This window comes from Fistularia commersonii, chromosome 36 (genome assembly GCF_037954325.1).
Source record: "Fistularia commersonii isolate RoL2024-O1a breed Wild chromosome 36, RoL_Fcom_v1.0, whole genome shotgun sequence".
Lineage (NCBI taxonomy): Eukaryota > Metazoa > Chordata > Actinopteri > Syngnathiformes > Fistulariidae > Fistularia > Fistularia commersonii.
In genome coordinates, this window is record NC_141319.1 from 7,692,366 (window position 1) to 7,716,296 (window position 23,931).

Here is a 23,931-nt window from a genome sequence, read left to right on the forward strand (position 1 = left end):
TTTAGCACTACGAACTGCTCTCTCCGCCAATCCATTTGATTGGGGATACTCAGGGCTGCTTGTCACATGAGTGAAGTCCCATTGCCTTGCAAAGTCCTTGAAACGCTGACTCGTGAACTGTCGTCCGTTGTCGGTGATGAGAGTGTGAGGTGTACCGTGGACAGAGAAATGACGTTTCAACTTACCAATGACTGTCGTTGATGTGAGATTACGCAGCAGGTCAATCTCAAACCAGCCTGAAAAGGAATCTACAAGTACCAAGTATTGTTGGTTATGCCAGTCAAAGATGTCTGCTGCCAAAGTCGACCAAGGTATCTCCGGAACAGGGTGGAGAAGAAGCGGCTCTTTTTGTTGGTGTGGTTTTGTGCTGTTGCACACCGAGCATGCTCGCACTTCTTCATCAATATCTTTAGTCATTGTCGGCCAAAACACTATTCCTCTTGCTCTTCGTTTTGTGGCCTCTGTACCTGGATGCCCTCTGTGTAAAATGCCAGTGTACAGCTTTTGTAAGCTTAGAGGAATAACCGCTTTCTGTCCTTTCATGACGATGCCATCCTCAATGACCAGTTCATCCCTGAAAGTAAAGTAGGGACGCACCGCATCTGGGAGATTATGAAACTTGTCTGTCCAGCCATGTCTTATAAAGTTGCTGAGCATCTGGAGAGTCAGATCCGTGGCAGTGTGTTCTCTTAGTTCTCGTAAACGAGCAGAAGACACGTAACTCACTGAAGTCACATCAAAATCATCAACTTCGTCCGCTAGCTGAGTTTTGGTGTTACTGGGAGCCCGTGATAAAGTATCAGCCAAGTACATTTGCTTTCCACTTTTATACACGAGCTCGATGTTATACTTCTGGAGCTTCAACATCATGCGTTGTAACCTTGCCGGTGTTGCATGAATAGGCTTTTTGATGATTGTAACCAGAGGTTGATGGTCAGTCTCTATGGTGACTGGTTTGCCATAAATATAATCATGAAATTTTGAGCATGCAAAGACAACTGCTAGCAGCTCTTTTTCTATCTGTGCGTATCGAGTTTCTGTGTCCGTGAGGGTACGCGAGGCATAAGCTACAGGTTTGCCTTCCTGCAGGCACGCTGCACCAAGTCCAAATTGCGAAGCGTCACATGTCAGTGTCACAGGTTTATGAACATCGTAATATGACAGTACAGGGGGGTTAGACATGTGTTTCTTTAGAGTTTCGAAAGCACATTGCTGCTGTTCATACCATGACCACTCAGTATCTTTGTGTGTGAGTTGTCGAAGTGGAGCAGCGATTTGGCTGAAGTTGGGGATAAATTTCCCAAGGTAGTTCACCATTCCTAGAAATCGTTGCACGGCTGCTACATCGGTTGGCACCGGCATGTCGCTAATCGCTTTAGTCTTAGCTGGGTCAGCTTTTAGACCCTGAGCAGTGAAAACATGACCAACGTAACTGACCTGGTTCAGCCTGAACTTGCATTTGAGGGGGTCGAGTCTCAACTTCACCTCCCTAGCTCGGTCGAGTACTTTTCTCAGATGTGCATCATGTTCCTCGATGTCCTTGCCTCCAATCAGTATATCGTCCACAATGATTGCGCAGGGATAACCAGCGAAAATCTGCTCCATGGAGCGCTGGAACACCTCACTGGCAGAGCTGATTCCAAACGGCATCCGCAGGAACCTGTAACGGCCAAAACAGGTACTGAAAGTGGTTAACATTGAGGATTTCTGGTCAAGGGATATCTGCCAGAACGAGTTCTTTGCATCTAAGACTGAGAACACTGTTGCGTTTGACATTTGAGATGCAACCTCCTCAACTGTTCTCATTGGGTGATGTGGTCTTTTCAAAGCAACATTCAAGTCTTTAGGATTGATACAGATCCTAATTTCCTTATTGTCCTTTTTTCTGGTAGCAACCATTGAGGAAACCCAGTCAGTGGGCTCCGAGACAGGTGTGATCACACCTAGCTCCTGCATTCTGTCCAGTTCAACTTTGACTTGGTCCTTCATCGCAACTGGAATGCGGTGTGCTGGTCGAACTACGGGTCTTATCTCTGGGTCGAGGGTCATTGAATATGTAACAGGTAATTTTCCAAGCTCATTAGAAAAAAGGTCACAGTATTCACCTTTGATTTGTCCCATAAAATCTTGAACTGTTGAAATACTTACTTGGTGGACTTCTCTGCTGAGAGTCACAAGTCCCATTTGGAGTGAGGCACTGAGTCCTAGCAATGGTAGCACGTTCTCACTTATAACAAAGAAAGGTAAAGTATAAGGTTTGACTCCTAGATGGCAACATATCTCAACGAGTCCTAGAGTTTGTATCTTACTACCACCGTATGCAACGAGGTTGGTGGGTTTACTGCATGGCTTGATTTGTTCCTTCCTTTTTATCTTCTGAAAAGTCTTCACTGAGAGAACATTGCATTTAGCACCAGTGTCCACCTTCATTTCAATCAGATTGCCATTAATCTGTAATGTGGTATGAGCTTCTTCCCTTTCCAGCGTGTGTGCACGATCCGAATCTACGCTGTCCAATGTAATTCCATTTACATAGTATGTATCACCGTCACTGTCCTCCTTATGGTCCATGTCCACCTGGTGGACTGCCTTCTTTTGTTTATGCCTCTCAAACTGAGGTCTGGATTTGCAGCACTTTCTGAAGTGGTTCATCTTCTGGCATGCATTACACTGCTGGCCAAAAGCTGGGCATTTATTTCTTTTCGCAATATGACTACCACCACAGTTGTTACAGTTAGAGATGTGCTGAGAAGCTACTGGTTTAGCATTAAACCTTGCCTTGTCACATACTCTTTTCTTATATTTATTTTGCACAGCATCCACGTGTGTAAGTGAGCTATTTGGGGTCATTAGCGTTATGTTGTGCTTCTCTGTAACTTCGTGTATTTGACACACAGAAATTGCCTTGGCTAGAGTTAAGCCACTGTCACGCAAGAGACTCTTCCTGAGATGGTCGTTATTCATACCACACACCAGTCTGTCTCTGATAAGTTCCTCGCTCAGCTCCCCAAAGTTGCAGCTCCTAGCTTTCATTTTCAAATCACTCACATATGATTCAATAGTCTCACCAGCCTTTTGATTGCGCGTGTTAAACTTGTGCCGTTCCATCGTCACGTTTGTCTGAGGATTGCACATTTCTCTGAACTTTCTTTTGAGGCATTCAGGATCCTCCTTTGACTCCGCGGGAACGAGGACACGTCCATCGTCGGCGCCATTTTCGCGCACCTCCGCCGCGTATACGAAAGACCTTTCCCGCTCGATGGCTTCGGGTCCGGCTAGGTTCAAGAGAATGTAGGCTCGAGTCCGCGCTGGCTTGTCCGAGTGCGCTGCAGCGATAAAAATGTCACACTCCTGCTCGAATATGCGCCAGTTTTCTGCCAAGTTGCCTTCAAACAACAGTGGGTCGGGTCGCCTGAAACCCTCCGCCATGATGGTGGAAAAAAAACGTAGCGTGGTAGCGCGATGGTCCTGCTCGATAAGAAACAAGCTACTTACAACACACAGGTTTCCAATGAAAAACGTGCGTCCGTAACTTCTGACACCATGTTGTGTTTTGTGTAAAAGAGATGCGACCGGAGATATTAGAGTAGCACTTAGTTATATTTACTGAAGAGCAGAGCACAGGTTATGATAGCAATTCGTACCAACAGACATAAGCCCCGCCTACAGCGAGTCTGCGCATGTGCAGATTGCAAGTAAACATATATGGTTAACTGTTCAATATTACTGTGTCCACAGTCAATATTCTACAGGTATCCCACGGGTCCAGATGTGTGTGTGTGTAAGGACTACAAAAATGGCGGCGGTTGTAGTCCAAAGGGGACCACCTGGAGGGACGACCTGGGTGCCGACAGGTGACGTGTTGGTGTTCAGAAGGAAAGCGGAGACAATTAGCCGCTCGACGGGCGGGAAACAGATACATCATCGACACGCCGCCGCCATGAAGGAACGCTGCCCATGATGGTCGATTTGTGGTTGCCGGCAGAAGTTTGTGGTCCTCTAGATGACTTACCAGAAGGTCTGGGTCTGCAGAAAGGGTTGTGCCGGGAGCCGCCGTCCAGGTGGACTCAGGGACTGTTTACCAGCCTCGATAAACACACTTCCTGCGCCGGAGCGTTTCTGCTGGAAGTCCACGCTTCTGGACGGCGTGGTGGTCCAAGGGTGAGGGTGCTGGGCGAGACCTCCTCGCCTCGGTAAGGACCAGTTTCTTGCCGTGCGGAGAAGCTGAAGAACTACCATAGATCAGCTCCCGTGCAGGAGACGGGCGGACAGCTTGTGAGATGTTCTGGAGATAAAGTCACACTGAGGTGGATTGGAGGGGGGAGAAGATGCTGAAGATGAAGCTCTTAAACACCAAAGGTTTATGGACCGGGGGGGGGGGGGGGGGGGGTGGACAGGAAGTGAGTAGATGTGGGAGTTATTAGTCATGGAACAGTTATGAAGAACATCTGTCCTCCATGTGGTCCACGACTGCAGGGAAGGATTCCTCCAAGGCCTTCCAGGAAGAGGATCTGAACCCCCTTCAGACACCAGCCCTTCAGACACCAGTCCTCCATAATTCAACTTCTCCCCCAGGCTGGAAGGACTTCTTCACTCCACACACACACAGTAGATTTGAGGAGCGGCCCAGGAGATCAGAAGCTGCTTCATGCCTCAGTCAGGCTTGGTCAGCCGAGGAGATACAACACAACCGGGAACAGACGGAGTCGTCTCATCTTTATTGCAAAACAGAAATAATATTTACAGAGTTGCGGTTCAGCAGCTGGTGCTGGACCTTCTCAGTGACCCTGGAGGAGGTCCCTATGGGGTTTCCCAGAGCCTTCACAGTCCAACGGCCCGGAGGAGGAGGAGGAGGTCTGTGACTCACAGCTCCAAACTGTCCCGTCCCGTGAGGGACCTCAGCGCCGAGGTCGAGTCTCTAAAGTGTAGCGGAGATGTTTACACAAACTGGGGCTTCTTCAGTTGAGCAGCCTGATGATGGAGTTGATGTCTTTGCCCCTGAAGCCAGGTTCTCCCAGGTCCTTCAGGAGCCCCGCCTTGTCGCGGGCGGCGTGACGAGGCACCGACAGCTTGAAGGGCTGCAGGAAGTCGGCGGCGGCCTGGAAGGCCTTCCCGGTCGAGGAGATCTCGTGGATCAGGTCCTCCAAGCAGATGATCCCGTGTTTGCCTGGCGGGGGCGGAGAAGAGAACATGACCCAGGAGCCACGAGAGGTTTGACGGAGCAGGAAGTCGACGTCGTCCCTCCGGCTCAGCTTATCTTCTCAGAGCAAACATCTACCGGCCGCAGGAGACAAAGACGGAGCTGCCGACTCTTGACTAAGTGAACCGGTTTCACCGTTTGTTTCTCTGAGGAACATCTCTTCTCCTCGCTCGGCCTTCTCGGATCATCCGGAGGACACTCACCCATGTGCTCCTCAATGAAGGTGTTGTCCGTCAGAGGGACGTTCCTCCTGCCCACCCTGGCCTGGCCTCTCTTCAGGATCAGCTCCCGCACAGACTTCAGGTTAGGAAACCTGCGGAGGTCAAACCGGATGAGACGCCGTCCCGTCCCGGCGAGGAGCCGAGGAGCCGACGGATGCTCACCCCCAGGCCACGTAGGGATCCACCACCCGCAGCATGGCCGCCGACGCCGTCTGGACCTTGACGAAGGTGCCGCTGAAGATCGTCCTCAGCCGCAGTGTCTGGATGACCTCCATCACTTTGGGGCTGACCCCCTTGATCCTGCAGGGACACGACGGCGGAGCTTCAGAGCTCTGGACTGCTGGGCTGATGTTTAGATCAACGGTCCAAAGCTCTGCCGGAAGTAACTCCACCCAGTGAAAGCCTTTCCTGGCCTTCCTTCAGGAAGCCAGGGTTTCAGCAGATGGAGATATCCTGTGTGTGTGTGTGTGTGTGTGTGTACTCACTCTCTGATGCGGACGGCAAAGGCCAGCCTGTGTGTGTGTGGGGGCAGAGGGGGAGGAGGCCTCTTGTGGTTCCTCCAGAGGCGAGTTTCATCTCGGCGTTTCCTGTGCTGGTCTTTCAGGAAGTCCTCCAGGCGCTTGAACTTGAGGGGTTTGCCTTTGCACACCTGGAAGGACAAACACCAGGTGGACTTCAGTCACAGGACATGTGAGGGACACCTGAAGATCTGACGCCTGCTTAGGAACAACACGTGTGTGTGTGTGTGTGTTTTGTGATGTGAAATCCAAGAGGTGAGCACACAGTGCAGACAAACAGGACCGCTGGTTATTCAGTAACCTCATCTGCTTCTCAGACGCAGGTGGTGGAAACCATGTGAACACACACATTTGCTCTGCGCCTTGAAAAACAAACAGTTTGGTTTGAAGCTCAACGGCGCCGCCTTCTGACTGAACCCTGAGCACCTGGAGCTGCGGGAAGATTACGATATTTGGGCGCCACCTCACTGGTGTTTGACATGGTGGACTCCACGATCTTCTTCTCACTGATTTCTAAAGCTTAAATATAATCATGACGTGTGTGTGTTTCCACCACTGCCTAGTGGACGAGCTCCAGGAGATCGAGGTCCTAAAACTTAAAATACATTTTAACCCCTAATCCTTGTCTCTCAGGTGTGGAAACATCTGCTCGGGTCCTGAGAGCGCTCACCTTCCTCTTCTGCTGCAGGGCGAGCTTGGCCTGGGTGGCCTTGATGGCCTGGTAGGCTTTCCTCTTCTTCAGCAGGTACTCAGGAACCAGCTTGATGGCCTTCTTGGACCTGAAGACCACAGAGACGCCGGGATTGTTTACTAGCCAGCCGTGTTAGCTAACATGGAGACACGTAGCAGCGGCTAACTTCTGTGTAGACCCGCGTAACTCACTTCCACGAATTAGGAAAACCTGCCCACTAAGCAAGATAACTAGTTTACTAGTTAGAAGTGCGTTTTCACAGGAAACTGTTCAACGATCGTGGTTACCTTAGTTAACCGACTAGCTACGAGCTACTCGTAACGCAGGTGACTGTAGTCGCGTTAGCTAGCTAGCTAACTATGGCTGCTTCCACGGTGTTTACAGCGGCTACGCGGTGAGAGAGACGACCGTGAGCCGGCTGGGCTAACGGAGAATACCGGGAGCTACCGGAGGCCCCGCGGAGGCCCCGCGGAGGACCCCCCCCCCCCTCCGGACCGAACCCCGGCCGCCGCTGCTACGGAGCTCCATGTGAAACCGCCATCCCCGGCTCTTTCCCCTCCCGGGCCCCTGGAGGTCCCGATACGGGGCCCGACCGAACCGGCGTGAGGCGCTTGAGCCTGTGATCCTCGACAGACCGACGGGGCGAACGAGACGCGGGCGGATGGACTGGGATGGCGTCCCGGAGCCGTACGTACCCGCCGTCCTCCATGATGCTGCCGGTCCGTGACGGGCTCACGCTTCTTCGTTGCGGCTTTAGCGGCGGCGACACGGGTGTGGGACCGCCACAGCGCCCCCTGGCGGCGCGGAGGACAACTGCACAGGCGCGGTGCTGCCACCTAGTGTCCGCCAGGTGCCATGACAACACAACACAACAACAACACAACACCGAAGGCTTCACTTCTAGCATCTGTTCCCTCCTTCCACTTCTATTATTCCTCCTTTTATTCATTTTATTCACAATCTCGCTCCCTCAGCCACTCTTATCCTGTCCAAACTCTGCTGTCTCTCCTTGTGTGTCCCAGCCTGCACTCATTCTGGCTACTGCTGTTTATTTTATTCATTGCTATTAATTCTTGTCACTCTATTAAACTTTTTATTTCATTCTAGCTGTGTATTTTTCACCCTCGCGGTTCTTTAATGTTGCCCGTTGTTCATCCCTGATGTTGCCTGTTGTTTACTTATCTGCTGTCTATTTATTCATGGATTGTTTTTCTTGCTCTCTCTTGTCTTCTGCATTTCTATTTCTACTCATATTTATATTCATATTTATTTCCTTTTTTGTCATTATAGCTGTTACGCCGCTGTGACAAAGGAACGTCACCTAAGGGGATCAATAAAGTATATTTTATCTTAGTGAGTTGTTGGTTGTTGTTGTTGTTTCCCGCCTGTGAACCGGAACACATGACGTGAAATCCCATTGATCCGCTCTGAATGATCGATTCAGGAATGAAAATCCGCTTTCCCGCCCTCTGCCCCCCCCGGAAATGGGTCGGATTTGGCGTGAGCTCGGTTCCAATCGCGCGGCGATCAGAAGTATCGATCTGCCGATCGGAAGAAAACCGTTCAGAAAACAACCGGAAGCTGCTTTGGAGTCGAGGAAGAGAGAAAAACAAACTTTTATTTTGAAAGGAACCGGCGGAAGTGGAAAGCTTTCAAAAGCCGGGCGGAAGCCTGGAGGCGCCGTCACGACCCGCGGGAGCCACGGACACGGACACGGACACGCGTGACGGAAGCGAGGCGGTGAGTTTCGTCGCGTTCACGGAAGAACGCGTTACTTTGACACTTTCTACCGCCTTTTTAACGCCCGTGACGCAACTTTAACGCAACTTTACCGGAAGTAAAGTGCGTCCGGAGAAGAACAAACAGCGGGAGAGGACGTGGGACCGGAAGTGGCGCGTCCCATCGATCCTGATCGATTATTAGAAATCTCTTTACGTTTGAGGGAGCGCGAGCCGTGTTTGTTTTCTTTTAGGAGGGGGGGTCCGTTCTCACACACACACACACACACACACGCACACACACACTCAAACAAACACACACACACACCTGTGTTTTGATAAAACCAGTCAGCCTCCAGCCAGGGTCAGTTCCTGGTCCTGGTCCAGGTGCAGGTCCTGGTCCTGGTCCTGGTCCAGGTGTGGAGGTCTTCTCCCTCACAGGTGTGTCCTGCCTGCAGGCCATGAGTCTGAGGGACATCAGTGAGAACCTGAAGCTGGCGAGGGAGTACGCTCTGCTGGGGAACTACAGCTCTGCCAGCGTCCTGTATGGAGGTCTGCTGGAGCAGATCAGAAGGTTCGTCTCCTCGGCCCGGGACGGCGGCGCCCCCCAGAGGTGGCAGCAGGTAAGCGGCGGCGGCTCCTCTTCTGGGCGCCTTCGCTTCCGGCCTGACCTTCTCTGGTCCCTCAGCTGTGCTACGAGATCAGCGAGGAGAACCGGCAGGTGCAGGACATCATGTCCACGCTGGAGGACTTCAACCTGGACGCCGCCAGCAGGCCCGGGGAGCGCGGGGACGACGGCGAGCCGCGGCCCGTCCACGCCGAGCCCAGGTATCTGATGACAGAAGCTCCACCTGAGCGGGTCGATGTCCGGGAGACCGGGTTGGGTTCAGGTCTCGGCGGCTCCTGGAAGCTCCCGCTGATGTTCTCCTCGAACCTCCAGACACTCTCCGTGTCCGGTCAGCCGTCCAGCCAACGCCCAGAAGGAGAGCAGACCTCCGAACCACCGCGTGAGCCTGGCGGTCCGAGCCCAGCCCCGACACCTGGGCCGGGGGGCCAACGGGGACCGGAACCGGGGCCCCCGGGGCCGGGACCGGGACCGCAGGGAGTCCAAGGAGGCACCGGCGAAACCCAAGGAGGAGAAGGTCAGCTCCCTGCAAGAAGAAAGAGAGTGTGTGTGTGTGTGTGTGTGTGTGTGTGTGTGTGTGTGTGTGTGTGTGTGTGTGTGTGTGTGTGTGACGGTGTTTGCCTGCCCCCCCCAGGAGAAGGAGCCCCGGAAGTTCGACGGTACCGGGTTTGACAAGGACCTGGTGGAGGCCCTGGAGAGGGACATCATCTCCCAGAACCCCAACATCAAGTGGTGGGTCTCAATGGGACACATTCCTGCTGTGTGTGTGTGTGTGTGTGTGTGTGTGTGTGTGACGTCTCAGTGGCCCTCAGGGACGACATCGCTGACCTTGAGGACGCCAAGAAGCTCCTGAAGGAGGCGGTGGTCCTGCCCATGTGGATGCCGGCGTTCTTCAAGGGCATCAGGAGGCCTTGGAAGGTGTGTGTGTGTGTGTGTGTTTCTTATGTTTATATACGTGTGTGTGTTGCCTATGTGTATATACGTGTGTGTGTGTGTGTGTGTGTGTGTGTCAGGGGGTCCTGATGGTGGGACCTCCTGGGACGGGGAAGACCCTGCTGGCGAAGGCCGTGGCCACCGAGTGCAGGACCACCTTCTTCAATGTGTCCTCCTCCACGCTGACCTCCAAGTACCGAGGAGAGTCGGAGAAGCTGGTCCGCCTGCTCTTTGAGATGGTGAGACCTTCTGCCTCACAGCCTGTGTGTGTGTGTGTGTGTGTGTGTGTGTGTGTGTGTGTGTGTGTTTTTAATCCGGTCATATGATGGCCTCACATGACCATCAAACACTGCTGAGAACATTCACTGCTGTGTGTGTGTGTGTGTGTGTGTGTGTGTGTGTGTGTGTGTGTGTGTGTGTGTGTGTGTGTGTGTGTGTGTGTGTGTGTGTCGGGAGCGTATATGCTGCTAAAGTGCTCCATTCATCAGATGTTCCTCTTGTATTCCTCCACCCCTGAAGACCATCAGTGCACCTTTGGACCTTCAGTCCAGATGTTCTGAAGGTTCCTTCTCCGTCTTGCTTCCACCAGCAGCCGATTTCCAATAATCACTGATCAATCAATTAGTAATCCAGAGGAGGGGGCGGAGCCTCAGCCCCTCACCAATCTTCTTGCACACACACACACACACACACCCTGTCCTAGTTGGAGATTGATTGACAGGCTGAGGCTTCCACAGGTGATCAGAAGTGTGATGTTCCTCAGGCGAGGTTCTACGCTCCGACCACCATCTTCATCGACGAGATCGACTCCATGTGCAGCCGCAGAGGAACGTCTGAGGAGCACGAGGCCAGCCGCCGCGTGAAGGCCGAGCTGCTGGTGCAGATGGACGGTCAGCTCACACACACACACACACACACACACACACACACACACACACACACACACACACTCTCACACCTGCTGTCTTCTCAAACCCGACCAGGCGTGGGCGGAGCCTCGGAGGGCGACGACCCGTCCAAGATGGTGATGGTTCTCGCCGCCACCAACTTCCCCTGGGACATCGACGAGGCCCTGCGGCGCCGCCTGGAGAAGAGGATCTACATCCCCCTGCCCTCCAGTGCGTGGTCTCCTACACCTTCAGGGAAAGTCTTTTGGTTCGATTGATAACATCTGGTCTCCTGGAGCGGCTGGAGATGAAGAAGGCGGAGGCGGACGGAGTCCGTCAGAGGGACATCACATGGTGGATGTTCTGGAGATAAAGTCACACCGAGAGGGTTCGGACGTGGACGGAGAAGATCTGGGGAGAAGGATGCTGATGTTGGAGGTCTGGAGGAGGAGGAGAAGAGCTTCATGGTTCCTTCTGGTGTGTGTCCTCCTCAGCCAAGGGCCGGGTGGAGCTGCTGAGGATCAACCTGAAGGAGCTGGAGCTGGCGGCGGACGTGGACCTGGACAGGATCGCCCAGCAGATGGACGGCTACTCCGGGGCCGACATCACCAACGTCTGCAGGTACCGGATGAATGAACGGACGCGTGACATTATGGGATGGATCTTCTGCTCCGCCGAGCGGAAGGCGGGGTCACGCGAAGGTCTGTTAAGCTCCGCCCCTTCGGCTCCGCCCCCTCAGGGACGCCTCCCTGATGGCCATGCGGCGGCGCATCGAGGGCCTGACGCCCGAGGAGATCCGCAACATCTCCAGGGACGAGATGCACCTGCCCACCACCATGGAGGACTTCGAGGCCGCCCTCAGGAAGGTCTCCAAGTCCGTGTCGGCGGCCGACCTGGAGAAGTACGAGCACTGGATCCAGGAGTTCGGGTCCTGCTGAGGGAGTGTGTGTGTGTGTGTGTGTGTGTGTCATCTGTCCCTGAGTGTCCGTTTTAAAGATATTGAGCTTCATCAGATCTTCTTCTTTTGTTCAGTTAAAGAATCAATAAAGACCAAACCAGATGTTTCCATCAATAAGTCCATCACTTTATTGGTGTGTGTGAGGAAGCGTTTCCATTCTGACCTTCAGACATTTTCTACAAATTCCAAATTGCAGTCAGAAGTTTGGATGGAAACTTCAGAAAAGCTCAAGAATCAACAAGAAGGTGAAGCCCCACCGTCTGGAGGCTAAGGTGATCTTCTCAGATCTTCTCAGACCTTCTGAGAAGGTGCAGTCCTGGGAGACGGAGGTTTTGGCAGAAGAACCGCGGCCGACCCGACTCCGCGGCCAGAAGGTTTTGACTCGAGGCTTCGGGTCGGTCCTCACGTGCACCGGCCTCACAGGAGACCACGGGGCCGGTGTGACGTGCACGCCCACGTGCACAATGTTCCAGTTTCTACATTCCAGGATGGTCTGGATCCAGGAGGACCGCCGCTCCTTCTTCTCAGAGAAGCTTCCGGGATGTCCCAAGTGGCCGGACGGCGCTCGGTTCTGGAGGTCCGGTTGGGACGCCTGAGGCGCTCCACCTCCTGCGGGGAGCGTCCGTCCTCTGCCGGCCGCTCGGTCGGCCGGTGCCTCCACGAAGGTGCTGGTCCTCGGCCTCCTTCGTCCTTTCAGATCATTGGGATTCTAATGTTTTGGTGTTTAAAGTTCATTTATTGGGACCGACAGAGGAACGAAGACCCCCCCCCCCCCCCCGCCGTCTCCTCGCCGGCTCCTGGTCCGGCTCCGGTCCCCCCTCGTCTTCATGGGATGGGCTTCGGGGGGACGGGGGGCCGAGCTGGGGAGGAGGGTCTTCACTGCCGCTGGGTCTCCATGTTCTCCAGCAGCTTCAGCTTCTCGTCCTCTCGCCTCACGCCGGGCTCGGGCCTGCGGGAACGGAACCGCGGCGCCGTCAGTCACCCGATCGCGAACGCCGGCGAAGGACCCGCGCTTCGAATCCCGGACTCACGTGGGCTCCGGCGCCGGGGACACCAGGTCCAGGACCTTCAGGACGACGGCCGAGCCGGCGACGCCGATCACCACCACCCACATGACCAGGAAGAAGAGCGGCAGCGACTCGGTCCAAAAGACGCGGAGGCGCTCGCGGACCCGGTCCAGCCAGCCGCACACGGCCTGCCGACAGGAAGCGGGTCACCGGACGCACGCCGCCTCCCGCCCATCACTTCCCACTTCTTCAAAATGTTGGCGCGTTCCGCTCACCGAGTAGGAGGGCAGGTAGTCGGTGGGCGGAGCCTCCGAGGCGTCCCGCGGCGCCGCCCCGTCCTCGTACTCGCCGTTGTAGATCAGGTCGCGCAGCTGGTCGCGGTCCATCCTCAGCGGCGTCTCCGGCAGCTTCCCGGGGGCGGCAAACTCCTGCCGGGTGGTTTCCGAGTGTCTGAGCGGAGACTGGCTGGTGGTGTGAGACACCACCTGGTCCTCTGCTGGGACACACACACACACACACACACACACACACACACACACACACCGACCCAGCTTACACTCTGATCCTCAGACTGATGGCTCACCCTCATCTGCTGGCGTCACCCTCTTGTTGCCTTCCAGGCGCCTTCAGGCCGAGCGGGAGCCTTCTAGCAGGCTCTCGGCGGAGCAGAGACGTCGGCAGGGATTTCAGAGAAAAACAACCTGAAATTCATGAGTCAAACCTTCTGAGCCTGAACCTTCAAGTTACCCCGCTGACCAGGATGAGGCCGGGGTCGGCTGAAGGAGAAGGTTCTCTCAGGTTGCCACGGTGAAGAACTTATTTCCCCTCCCCGGCGGTTCTGACCCCCCGGTACCTCTGCGGGGGCCGGGCGGCTGCGTGACCACCACGTCCTTCTCGCGGGGGACCTTGAAGATCTCGCTGTGGCCGATGGGATAGACGTTGACGAACTGGTCCAGCTTCTGGAAGTCCGGACTAATCAGCAGCTTCACCTCACACATCTCCGGCTGCTGGACCTGCCAGAGATCCCACAAGACGCCGCTTAGAAGTCCAGAAGAACCCGATGCATCGGGCGAAGGTGCTACGAAGAGGTTTCCTGACAGATCAAGCTTCTCTCGATGAAGCTCTCACCTTCTTGCCCTCCATCTCAATGACCTCGCTGAACACCTGCAGGGCCAACACTTCCTCCGAGTCGCTGTAGAGCCGGTTCTGGATCACCATCACCCGGGTTACAGTGGAGACCACGTCCCCACCTTCTGCCTCGCTGCTGGCGTTGCCGCCGTCCACTGGACAAATACAACCACAGCCCATCAGCTCACCACCTCCACCTCCATCTCCACCACCACCTCCACCTCCACCTCCACCACGCCACCGGGAGGAGCGGCAGGAACTCACAGAGCAGGGCCGAACAGTTGAGGCGGGTCACCCCCGACAGCTCCACCGGCACTTCGTTCACCAACACCTGCTCGTCTCCGACGGAGATGTTCAAACTCAGCTGAGAAGAAGGGGCGGAGAAGAGAAAGGGGATCAGCCGGCAGAGAGGAACATCTCAGAGGCTTCCAGGTGCTGGGACAAGGGGCTCAACTTTTCTTCTAATATCACTGAATTATATACTTTGACCAGCGGACAATTTAAGGATCTTTTGGGACTGCAGACAGAGAACCTGGAGAACCCAGGTAGGAGAACGTGGAACCCTCTTGCTCTGGGCTTCTTACCAAGCCTGAGTTTGCCATCTCCACCCTCTGGTACTGATCCTAATAATAACAATGATAATACATTTTATTTTAAGGTGCACATACAGTGCACATATAGTGAAATGAATTTGAATTAGCGGGAAAAATGTTGTGAAGACACAACAGATTTGCAGGGAATTATCACACCGGTTCTGTGCTACAATGTCAAAAGGAATGATTGAGTTATTAAACTCAATACTAATTTTGGGGAATCCTCAGTTGTGCTTATTTAAATCCCAAAGCAGATGCAGTGAACTGGTGTCAGGATGTTTGCTGTCTCTGCAGTCTCAGTAACACGTTGTACCTGCAGGTTGTTGGAGTCCGGCGTGTCCGTCACGGTCCCCGCTGTCACATTGATCAGAATATTTTCCTGCGTGGAGAAAGATATCTGTCAATCGGAGTTAATGTTCGGAGAAGACTTGAGGTTTTCTAGGTGTCAGAAAAACAACAACAGAGGAGGCTAACCCTAGCTAGCTAGCTAGCCTCTGTTATTGGCTAGAACTGTGCTAGCTAGCGTTAGCGCCACCGGTTAAGCGGGCGACGTCATCCGGCGCCGGAGCCTCGGTGAGCCGTTTGTTATTGTTGTGGTCCGGGACCTTACCGTGATCAGCTGCCCGAGCGAAGGCTCCGTGGACGCCACCACGGCCAAGAACATAAATACGCCACAACACATATGGCCCGACATTTTCATTATCTACGGAGATGAAGAGCTACCGCAGCGCGACGGCGATACCATCGACGGAAGAGGCGTAGAGGATTGCGCATGCGCGTGGGAATTTATGCGCAACCTCACTCTCGCGAGATCTCGCCGTGGCAATGGCGGTGCTCCTTGAAACGACGCTGGGCGACATCGTGATTGATTTGTTTACAGACGAGCGACCAAAAAGTACGGCCGTTGTGCGGTGGTAACGCGAAGTAAACTGCACGGATGAATACATCGGCGGTCTGCGGGGCTAACGCTAGCTGAAACGTTTAGCTGAATTACAGAATAAGTAGCGGCTCGCTTTAGCTGTTAGCTTAGCTAACTGTCGTTTGGTCGTCAACAAGAGCGACATAAATCTATTTACCTGGCCCTTTGCAGTCAGTCTGAGTCTGAATTAATCATTTACCCTCCGCTTACGGGCTATTAATTTCAGTGTGTTTTATTTTCAGCTTGCATCAACTTCCTCAAATTATGCAAGATCAAGTACTACAACTACTGCCTCATCTACAATGTCCAGGTAAGGTCAAAGGTCACGACTGACTCCTCAGATCTCAGTTCTGTTTTATGCTGGATTTGATCCTGTTCTCACTCCATCTGAGAGTGGTGATATTGTGCAGTCATCTTTGTCGTTGTTATCATCTTAAGCTATGCTATAACACGTATCTTTGGACTGTAACTTTGGTGTGTGTGTGTATTAGTCAATCACACATGGGGGCCCTGATTACATAAAGGCAGGCAGGCAACATGTCCAGGAGTGGTGTTGTTGTCTTGGGACATTACGATGTAACGCTAGACATAAAGCTCAAGACTGTAGGTCAGGTGTGTGTGTGTGTGTTTCCCTTTAGCTGAAAGAAGCTCTGATGTCATTAAGGCAGGGGTGATGAAACGTGGGCAGGAGTGGATGTGATGATCTTAAAGGGATAGGAAGACTTGTGTGTACTTTTACTGTTTTTATTCCATACTTTTCCAGCAGTTTCTCATAGATTTTTGATGTTATTTCTAGACCCGTTTGCCCCTTGATATCAGCCAGTTGTGTTTTCACTCCGCGGTCAGTCACTCCAACCCCACGGGCACAAACAGTGCCCCTAGAGAGACACACTGAATTTCCAAAGAAAATGGAGTTTTGCCCTCCAAACCTCTTTCATTTCTATCCACGCTGCTTCAGTCTGTCTCTGTCCTCTCCAGAGAGACTTCATCATCCAGACTGGAGACCCCACCGGGACGGGCCGCGGGGGGGATTCCATCTACAGGTCAGGAGACGGTGCAGTCCCTGTCCTCACCAGAAGGGGGCGCTGCATCCAGGCAACAGCACATACACAATATGGAGAAAATGAATATTGAAAGAACGAGAGTGTGTCGTGTGCGTGTATGGATAAATTGTGATATCTGCACATAACATCACGTCAGATCACCAGTGTAATGAGGAGTAACTGGTTTCCAGCAAACTGTACGGGGACCAGGCCCGCTTCTTCGACGCAGAGAAAATGCCGCGCATCAAACACAGGAAGAAGGGGACGGTGTCTATGGTTAACAATGGACAGGACCAGCACGGCTCACAGGTGAGCCGCGCCGACCCGGCACGCCAGGCGCCGTCCGGCTGTCGCTCACGTGCACTCTGATCCCCGTCCAGTTCCTCATCACCACCGGAGAGAACCTGGACTACCTGGACGGAGTTCACACCGTCTTCGGGGAGGTGACCGAAGGTATGGACGTCCTGTCCAAAATCAACGAGACCTTCGTGGACAAGGATTTTGTCCCGTTCCAGGACGTCAGGTGGGTCTGAGGGGGTTAAGGAGTCGCCGGAACTTTCCCAATGTGACCAGAAGTCCCCGCGCTTTCGGTATCCGGTATATTTATGTCCAAACCCGGATGAGAGTTCCTCTCTGCTTCAGGATAAACCACACTGTGGTCCTGGAAGACCCGTTCGACGACCCCCCCGACCTGCCGGTGCCGGACCGCTCCCCCGAGCCCACCAAGGAGCAGCTGGATGTGAGTCGGCCCGCGGACGCCGCCGCACCTTCCAGGCTTAAATGACCCGAGTGTCGTGTGCTGTGCAGAGCGGCCGCATCGGGGCGGACGAGGACATCGACGACACGGGCGGGAAAGGAGCCGAGGAGCTGGAGGAGAGGCTGAACACCAAAGAAGCCAAGACCCGGGCCATCCTGCTGGAGATGGTAAGGCGATCGGCCGAGGTTCGGCCAGAACACCCCGGGTGTCCGCTCAGTCTGAATGAACCCTCCCCAAGGTGGGCGACCTCCCCGACGCAGAGGTGAAGCCTCCGGAGAACGTGCTGTTTGTGTGCAAGCTGAACCCCGTGACCACAGACGAGGACCTGGAAATCATCTTTTCACGCTTTGGCACGATACAAAGGTGAGGCTCCACTGTGTGAGTTGGGGTGAGTGGGCTTCACGCTGACCTGCTGTTGATGTTCCCCTGCAGCTGTGAGATCATCAGGGACTGGAAGACCGGGGATTCCCTCTGCTACGCCTTCATTGAGTTTGAGAAGGTCAGTCATGTCTCCATGTGCTTCGCCAGTCAGAGTACTTCTGGAAATGATCTGATTGTGATTGTTCTGGAAATGTCAAGTTCTGCTGTGGCAGTGTTGAACCGTGGAGGTGCAGTTCACCCCCCGGCCACTAGGGGGCGCCACCTGACCAAATGACCAGTCTGGCGTGTTGTTTTCCAGCAGAATGAGCTCCATCTAAAGACTTCTTATTATCTTACTTTGCTTTGTGTTATTGTCACAAGCAAGAGTTAATGCAGTCATTTACAGATTCTATTATTCACATATTATTGAAAACAATAGAAAAAAAAAATCCACTTATAATTGGAAATACAACGACAAGCATCTGAAGAAAACGATATAAACCACGATGCTCTTTGACCCCCTCCGAGGGGGAATGGCAGGAATAAACTGAAAGATTGGAAAGAACGTATGTTAATAATATGTTTGGTAAAAATATTGAGGAATATCAGTCAGATATCATTAAAGATGATGGGGAAGCACAATGAGATGACAGGAGCTTTGAGAGAAGCTGGAGAGACTTGCCTTTCTTTACATGTTTAGCTATTAGAAGAATGTATTTTATAAGAGTAAATAATGTGAACAACCAGAAATGTCAGGAAGGCCCGCAGAGTCCTGGTGGTTCGGCACCGCCGTCTTCATCCTGACCGCGTCTCCTCCTCGTCTCGACAGCAAGAGGACTGCGAGAAGGCCTACTTCAAAATGGACAACGTGCTCATCGACGACCGGCGCATTCACGTGGACTTCAGCCAGTCGGTGGCAAAGATCAGGTGGAAAGGGAAAGGTAACCCTCGGCCGGCCCGGACGCTCTGATCGTCAACTATCGCCGTCGCCGACCGACGGGCGCCGTGACCTCGCCCTGACCTCTGTGCCGCAGGCGGGAAATACACCAAAGATGACTTCAAGGCCTACGAGAAGGACCTGGAGAAGCAGTCCAAGCTGGCCCTCAAGGAGCAGGCCAAGCCCCAGCAGGAGTATCCTCCCCGGGCCCAGGGCCCCCCGTGGGGCCGCCGTTCCCTTTCTCTGCCCCCCTTTGCCTCCCCGTGGTTTCCATAACTCTTCCCCCCTAAAAAGCTCCAGGTACGACCTTCTGGTGGCGGAGGAGGAGGAGGAAGAGGAGGAGTCGTCGGAGTCGGGGAGCCGCCAGCGCTCGGAGAAGAAGCACAAGGAGAAGCGACACCGTCACCATTCGGACGAAGAGGAGGGCAGGAAACAGAAGAAGCACAAGGTTTGATCTGGAAATCAGTTTCGACGCTTCCCTGAGAAACAAACCTCACGTGGAAAGATTAAGATCTAAATCCCCGGTAATAATGCGTTCGAAATCAGCAGGAATCACCGTGAAATTTACAAGAAGTCACCAAAGGATTCGCAGCGAGCGGGTGGGTCCGCTCAGCGGGAGGCGCTGGAGATCATGACATGAGACGGGGAGGCGTTGGTATGACGCGGGACGTGTCGGGAAAACAAGGACGACTCGGCTCCCGTCCTCAGACTGAAGGCAGGAGCGTAGAGATAGAGGCAGCGAAGGCAAAACAAAGGACATATGATGACTTGTATGCTCGGTTGGAGAGTAAGGAGGGAGAGAATGATCTAGACAGGCTGGCGAAACAGGATGTGATTAAGGATAGAGAGGGAAATGTATTGACAGATGCTAGAAGAGTGATGGGAAGATGGAAAGAGTACTTTGAGGAGCTGATGATTTGGTAGAATGAAAGAGACAAGGGTAGAAGAGGTGAGATGGAGAGGTGGAGGTATGCTCTGGAAAGGAGAGGAATGAAAGTTAGTCACAGCAAGACAGAATATATGTGTGTGAATGAGAGGAACTCAGGTGGAACGGTGAGGCTACAGGGAGTGGAGATCAGGAATCTCGAGGAAGACCATGGAGAAGATTTATGGAGGTAGTGAGAGAGGGTATGAAGGTAGTTGGTGTGAGAGAGGAGGATCCAGAGAACAGGGTGAGATGGAGAAGGTGGATTCAGTGTGGAGACCCTGAAGGGCAAAGCCAAGAGAAGAAGACACCAGCGCTCATGCTAAAGGTGTGATGCTAACAGGAAGTTGTTTCAAGAGACCGTAGACTTTCTCCTTTAAGTGTTATGACTGCGAACAGATCTGCAATAACAAGAGACACTTAATATAATCCAGTATCCGTGAAGTTCTAATACAGACGTACGTATATACATATTTATTGGTATCATGATTATTTTCACTGACGGAAAAAAAACTCCATGAGCAACATTGCCAGTAGTCTCTTCAAAAAAAAAAACCCTAAAACATTAGAAAATACAATGAAAATGTAAAAGGAGAGTCAGTAAGATTTCTGTGGCAGGTGAATCTTGTGTTTGTGATGCGAGGCTGTCGGCCAGCTGACCCGGAATATTCTGAGGGATGTTAGACGAGTGCGTGAAGGTGGGGTTGTTTCTCCCCGGATGCGTCCAGATATGAGATGAAGGTAATGTTCTGAGGACGGCGTTGTCTTTCCAACCCCCAGGAGAGGGACAGGAAGGCGGGCCGCCAGCGCTCCCGGTCCCGCTCCAGAGACCGGGACCACAAGCGGGCCCGGTCCCGGGACCGACACAGGGGCCACCGGGACCGCAGTCACAGCCGCTCGCCGAGGAAGTCCAAGGACAAGGACCGGAGATACCGATGAGGAGAGACCCCTTCCAAACTAGCCATGTTTTCACTTTGTTTTTGATACCTTTGACAAAGATGTGTGTCGGATCCTGGACGTCGAGGCGCCGCCTCACTCTGTCGTTCACCGGCTGGAAAATATCGCTCCCTCAAACTTCCTACTGACGCTGGTTCACTCCACTAGAACCACCGCTCTCACACCACGCCTTCATACCAAGATCACAAGTACTATTTTAACTTCTCATCCAACCCCTGTCACTTGTTACCAGACACGTTTTTTTGTTTCACGTTGTACAAAAAGATAATCATGCTAAAATGTCATTCTTGTTGCAAACTGTGGTCTTCTACCAGGCTGTGTGCAGAAGAAGTTTCACTTTGTATTTTCTCTGCCATAAAGACGACTTCTATCTTCAAAATTAGATTCAGGGTTGCATTATTGACAAAAGATTTGAAACATTTTAACCGGGATTAATGTCGGTAAACAAAAAGAAAAAAACTAATAATGATTAACTCAACAAGAAAATAGTGCGGTATGTGTGAACGTTTAATGTTGACCAGTTTAAATGTGTTTCAAAAAAAATGTCCAGACACAAATAGTGTGTTAACATATACATACATACATACATACATACGTATGTGCGCACACAATACTCATACATACCTGTCTTATGTATGTATGGATGGGTATGTGTGTGTTAATGTAGGTATATATGTACATGTACATATGTAGACACAAACACATACATGTATGTTCATCTGTACATGCACATACATATATACCTAGATTCAAACCTATATATATATATATACATACATACACACACAAATCCATACATACACACACATTCATACAAACATTGGAAGTACATATATATACACACAATACAGACAACGCATACATATACACACAAAATACATTCATACATAACCGCATAAATATACATGCATATGCACTTACATGTACAGTATATACAATCATACATGCATACATCCATACATATAAAAGACACATACATACCTATATTCATACATACACAATCATACATATGTGTGATTGACACAAATACATACATTAAATATACAATACACACATGCATACGCATACACACATATATACATAAACACACATACAGGCATACACAAACATGCATGCATGCATATATTTATACATTCATATAATCATATATGTGCACACAAATACATACAATAATACATATGCAATTCATACATGCATATATACATATATATGCATGCATACATATACATATATTCATACATACATACATACATGTCTACTGGAGATGAAACCCCTTCATCTTCACCTCCACCTCCACTGATTTGTCCAGAAGACGTGGGCCGGAGGTCCAGATGTTCCAGTAGATGGAGTGTTTCACATGACTGGTCGTCATTGGACCGGATCTTATTTGGACGTTCAAAGAGCCGTCCTTCTCAGAGGGCCACCGCGTTACGTCACGGTCAAAGTCAACTTTCTCGTCAATACTGCCATATGTTCACATACAGAGCTTTGAAACAACATTACTCGAAGATCCACCGTGCAAAAGCTCAAAAAATGACCAATAATTAGTCACAGGTGACAACGAAGGACGAGTCATGATAGCATCTATGAAGACGAGGTCCTGGCATCTTCTCGCTTCGAAAAGCCGAGCTCGTTTGCCGACGTATCAGCACTACAGCACCGTCCAGGGCGCGCGAGAAGAAAACATAGGAAAGAATATGCAAATAAAGGATATAGATACAGATGTTGTTTTTGTTTTTCTGCTGGTGATGTCTCAGGTCACCAGGGGTCGGTTCCACCCGAGACGTTCTGAAGTGCCACATCCTGAGATCCTGGACCAGGACCAGGACCAGGACCGGGTCTGCCGCTCTCTGGCGATCTGTTGGCATTCTGGATGTAAACACCAGGTAGTAGGAAGAGGATACACTCATTATGTGAGTGCACAATAAAAACGGTGTTTGTGGTCTCTTTTCTCATCAGGCTTGTATTTCCTGCTTTCACTTTCCAAAAATAACCTCATAGTCCAGGATTTTTTTCCACAGACTGAAAAACCAAAGGGGACATTTTCGTGTTTTCTTTTCACCGGGTCGCCAAACCATCTTTCCCATGACTCAACCGGACCGCAACCGCGACACACACACACACACACACACACACACACACACACACACACACACACACACACACACACACACACACACACACACACACACACACACACACGTAGAGTACTTGCTGAGTGGGACAATAATAACACAGCGGGGATCAACATTCCACGAGACGCCGCTCTCGCGGGACTTCCCGGTGGAAACCTCGCGAAGTTTCCGGCGGTCTTGTAGTTTCGGGCGGCGGCGGGCAGCCAGTCGCAGCCCGCGGAGGCGCGTCCAAGAAAGGTGGAGACTCCTGGCCAACTTCCTGCACCGTGATCTCCAGCCACCGCCGGGGCAGGGAGACGAGGGGAGGCTGCTGCTCGGGCGAAGGCGAATGGATCCTCGGCTCGCCTAACCTGCGTCTTCCCGGCCGGAGCGTATCGTTCGGTTCCCCCGCCGCCGCCGCCGCCGCCGTCCCCCGGCTCGTAGCCTAGCTAGCCGCCGGAGAGGAGACTCCCACCGCCGCCGTCAGGAATGGGTGAGTTTTTTTTTTTCCGTGATGTGGCGCTGGTGTTTATTTGTGTCGGCAAACCGGGCCCCCTCCGTCCGCCTTCCGCCCGCCGCCCTCCGTCTCCGCGCCGCGGGGACCCCCGGACCGGCCGCCGCGTCTTGAGACGCCGCCGGAACGTTCGCCAGCAGCCCCTTAAAGTTAGCCGCTTAGCTAGGAGGTTAGCCTAGCCCGCGGCTAGCCGGGAGCCGCGGAGCCCCGGCGACATCCCGGAATGAGCCGCTGTCAACGTGGCCGCGGAGCGCGTCCACGGCCCTCCGTGAACTTTGGTCCACAGGCGGGATCTGATGCGGGACAGACGAGGAGCTGAGCCGCGGCAACTCAACACCCGCCAGAGACTTCCTCACTCTTGACAGCCCCCATGCAAACACCTGACCTCTGACCTCTGACCTCCTGACCTCCACCCACCACCTGTGACTTTTGTTTATTTGCTCCAAATGTGAGCTGACATTGAGGATTCTGCAGATCCAGGACTCGTCTCTTCCACGGGCTCAGAGGAAAGTTCTTGTCTTACTGTCTGACACACACATCCTGACCTTCATACACTCACACACACACTCATATATGTGTGTGTGTGTATATATATACAGAAAACTGTATGTATGGTAACCTTCAGTTCGTCCTGTGTGTGTGTGTGAGTGTGTGTTTTGCATGCCGTTCCAGACCTGAGCTATGTTGACAGACAGGTTCTGGGTTTGAGGTGCGGGGCCTTGGTCGGACATGTTTCTGGACAGACGCTGCTCTGCTGTGTGTGTGTGTGTGTGTGTGTGTGTGTGTGTGTGTGTGTGTGTGTGTGTGTGTGTGAGAGAGAGATGCTCACATTAATGTTGGTATCTGAGTCCAGTAATCAATCCGGATGGACTTGAGCCGTGAGGAGCGTGACTCCTCCCGTGGAGACATCTTGCAGCTCGGTCTGC

General features: G+C 52.5%; 5 protein-coding genes across 6 annotated transcripts in view; 3 read left to right on the forward strand and 2 right to left on the reverse strand.

Annotated features, from left to right (window-relative positions):
- Positions 1-4,696: 4,696 nt before the first annotated feature.
- Positions 4,697-7,481, reverse strand: rpl7l1 (ribosomal protein L7-like 1). The gene is made up of 6 exons (XM_086143259.1): positions 7,326-7,481; positions 6,610-6,718; positions 5,907-6,070; positions 5,584-5,721; positions 5,404-5,513; positions 4,697-5,167 (listed from the first exon to the last, which is right to left on the reverse strand). The coding sequence occupies exons 1-6, from the start codon at positions 7,337-7,339 to the stop codon at positions 4,959-4,961; spliced, it is 744 nt and encodes a 247-aa protein (XP_085999385.1). The 5' UTR covers positions 7,340-7,481; the 3' UTR covers positions 4,697-4,958.
- Positions 7,482-8,215: 734 nt separating this feature from the next.
- Positions 8,216-11,865, forward strand: katna1 (katanin p60 (ATPase containing) subunit A 1). The gene is made up of 11 exons (XM_086143254.1): positions 8,216-8,370; positions 8,807-8,971; positions 9,037-9,176; positions 9,289-9,490; positions 9,608-9,705; positions 9,786-9,891; positions 9,987-10,145; positions 10,670-10,796; positions 10,890-11,024; positions 11,288-11,414; positions 11,533-11,865. The coding sequence occupies exons 2-11, from the start codon at positions 8,810-8,812 to the stop codon at positions 11,729-11,731; spliced, it is 1,455 nt and encodes a 484-aa protein (XP_085999380.1). The 5' UTR covers positions 8,216-8,370; positions 8,807-8,809; the 3' UTR covers positions 11,732-11,865.
- ginm1 (glycoprotein integral membrane 1) lies at positions 11,856-15,245 on the reverse strand. 2 transcript variants are annotated; one of them, XM_086143258.1, is made up of 8 exons: positions 15,090-15,245; positions 14,793-14,858; positions 14,151-14,250; positions 13,887-14,041; positions 13,612-13,771; positions 13,034-13,251; positions 12,783-12,946; positions 11,856-12,700 (listed from the first exon to the last, which is right to left on the reverse strand). In XM_086143258.1, exons 1-8 carry the CDS (start codon positions 15,177-15,179, stop codon positions 12,628-12,630), a joined length of 1,026 nt encoding a protein of 341 aa, XP_085999384.1. In that variant the 5' UTR covers positions 15,180-15,245; the 3' UTR covers positions 11,856-12,627. The 2 variants fall into 2 exon arrangements, with proteins under 2 accessions (XP_085999384.1, XP_085999383.1); XM_086143257.1 differs by having other exon boundaries at positions 13,034-13,254.
- Positions 15,246-15,265: 20 nt separating this feature from the next.
- On the forward strand, positions 15,266-20,756 carry ppil4 (peptidylprolyl isomerase (cyclophilin)-like 4). Its single transcript, XM_086143256.1, has 13 exons — positions 15,266-15,374; positions 15,641-15,708; positions 16,377-16,441; positions 16,633-16,750; positions 16,822-16,964; positions 17,084-17,180; positions 17,249-17,365; positions 17,437-17,561; positions 17,631-17,697; positions 18,388-18,499; positions 18,593-18,689; positions 18,790-18,943; positions 20,201-20,756. Exons 1-13 carry the CDS (start codon positions 15,305-15,307, stop codon positions 20,357-20,359), a joined length of 1,392 nt encoding a protein of 463 aa, XP_085999382.1. The 5' UTR covers positions 15,266-15,304; the 3' UTR covers positions 20,360-20,756.
- Positions 20,757-22,676: 1,920 nt separating this feature from the next.
- cd2ap (CD2-associated protein) overlaps positions 22,677-23,931 on the forward strand; it is a 30,894-nt gene continuing 29,639 nt past the window's right edge. The window contains exon 1 of the mRNA XM_086143244.1: positions 22,677-22,984. Within this exon, the coding sequence (XP_085999370.1) occupies positions 22,981-22,984 (4 nt within the window). The 5' untranslated portion in view covers positions 22,677-22,980. The remainder of the gene's footprint in view (positions 22,985-23,931) is intronic.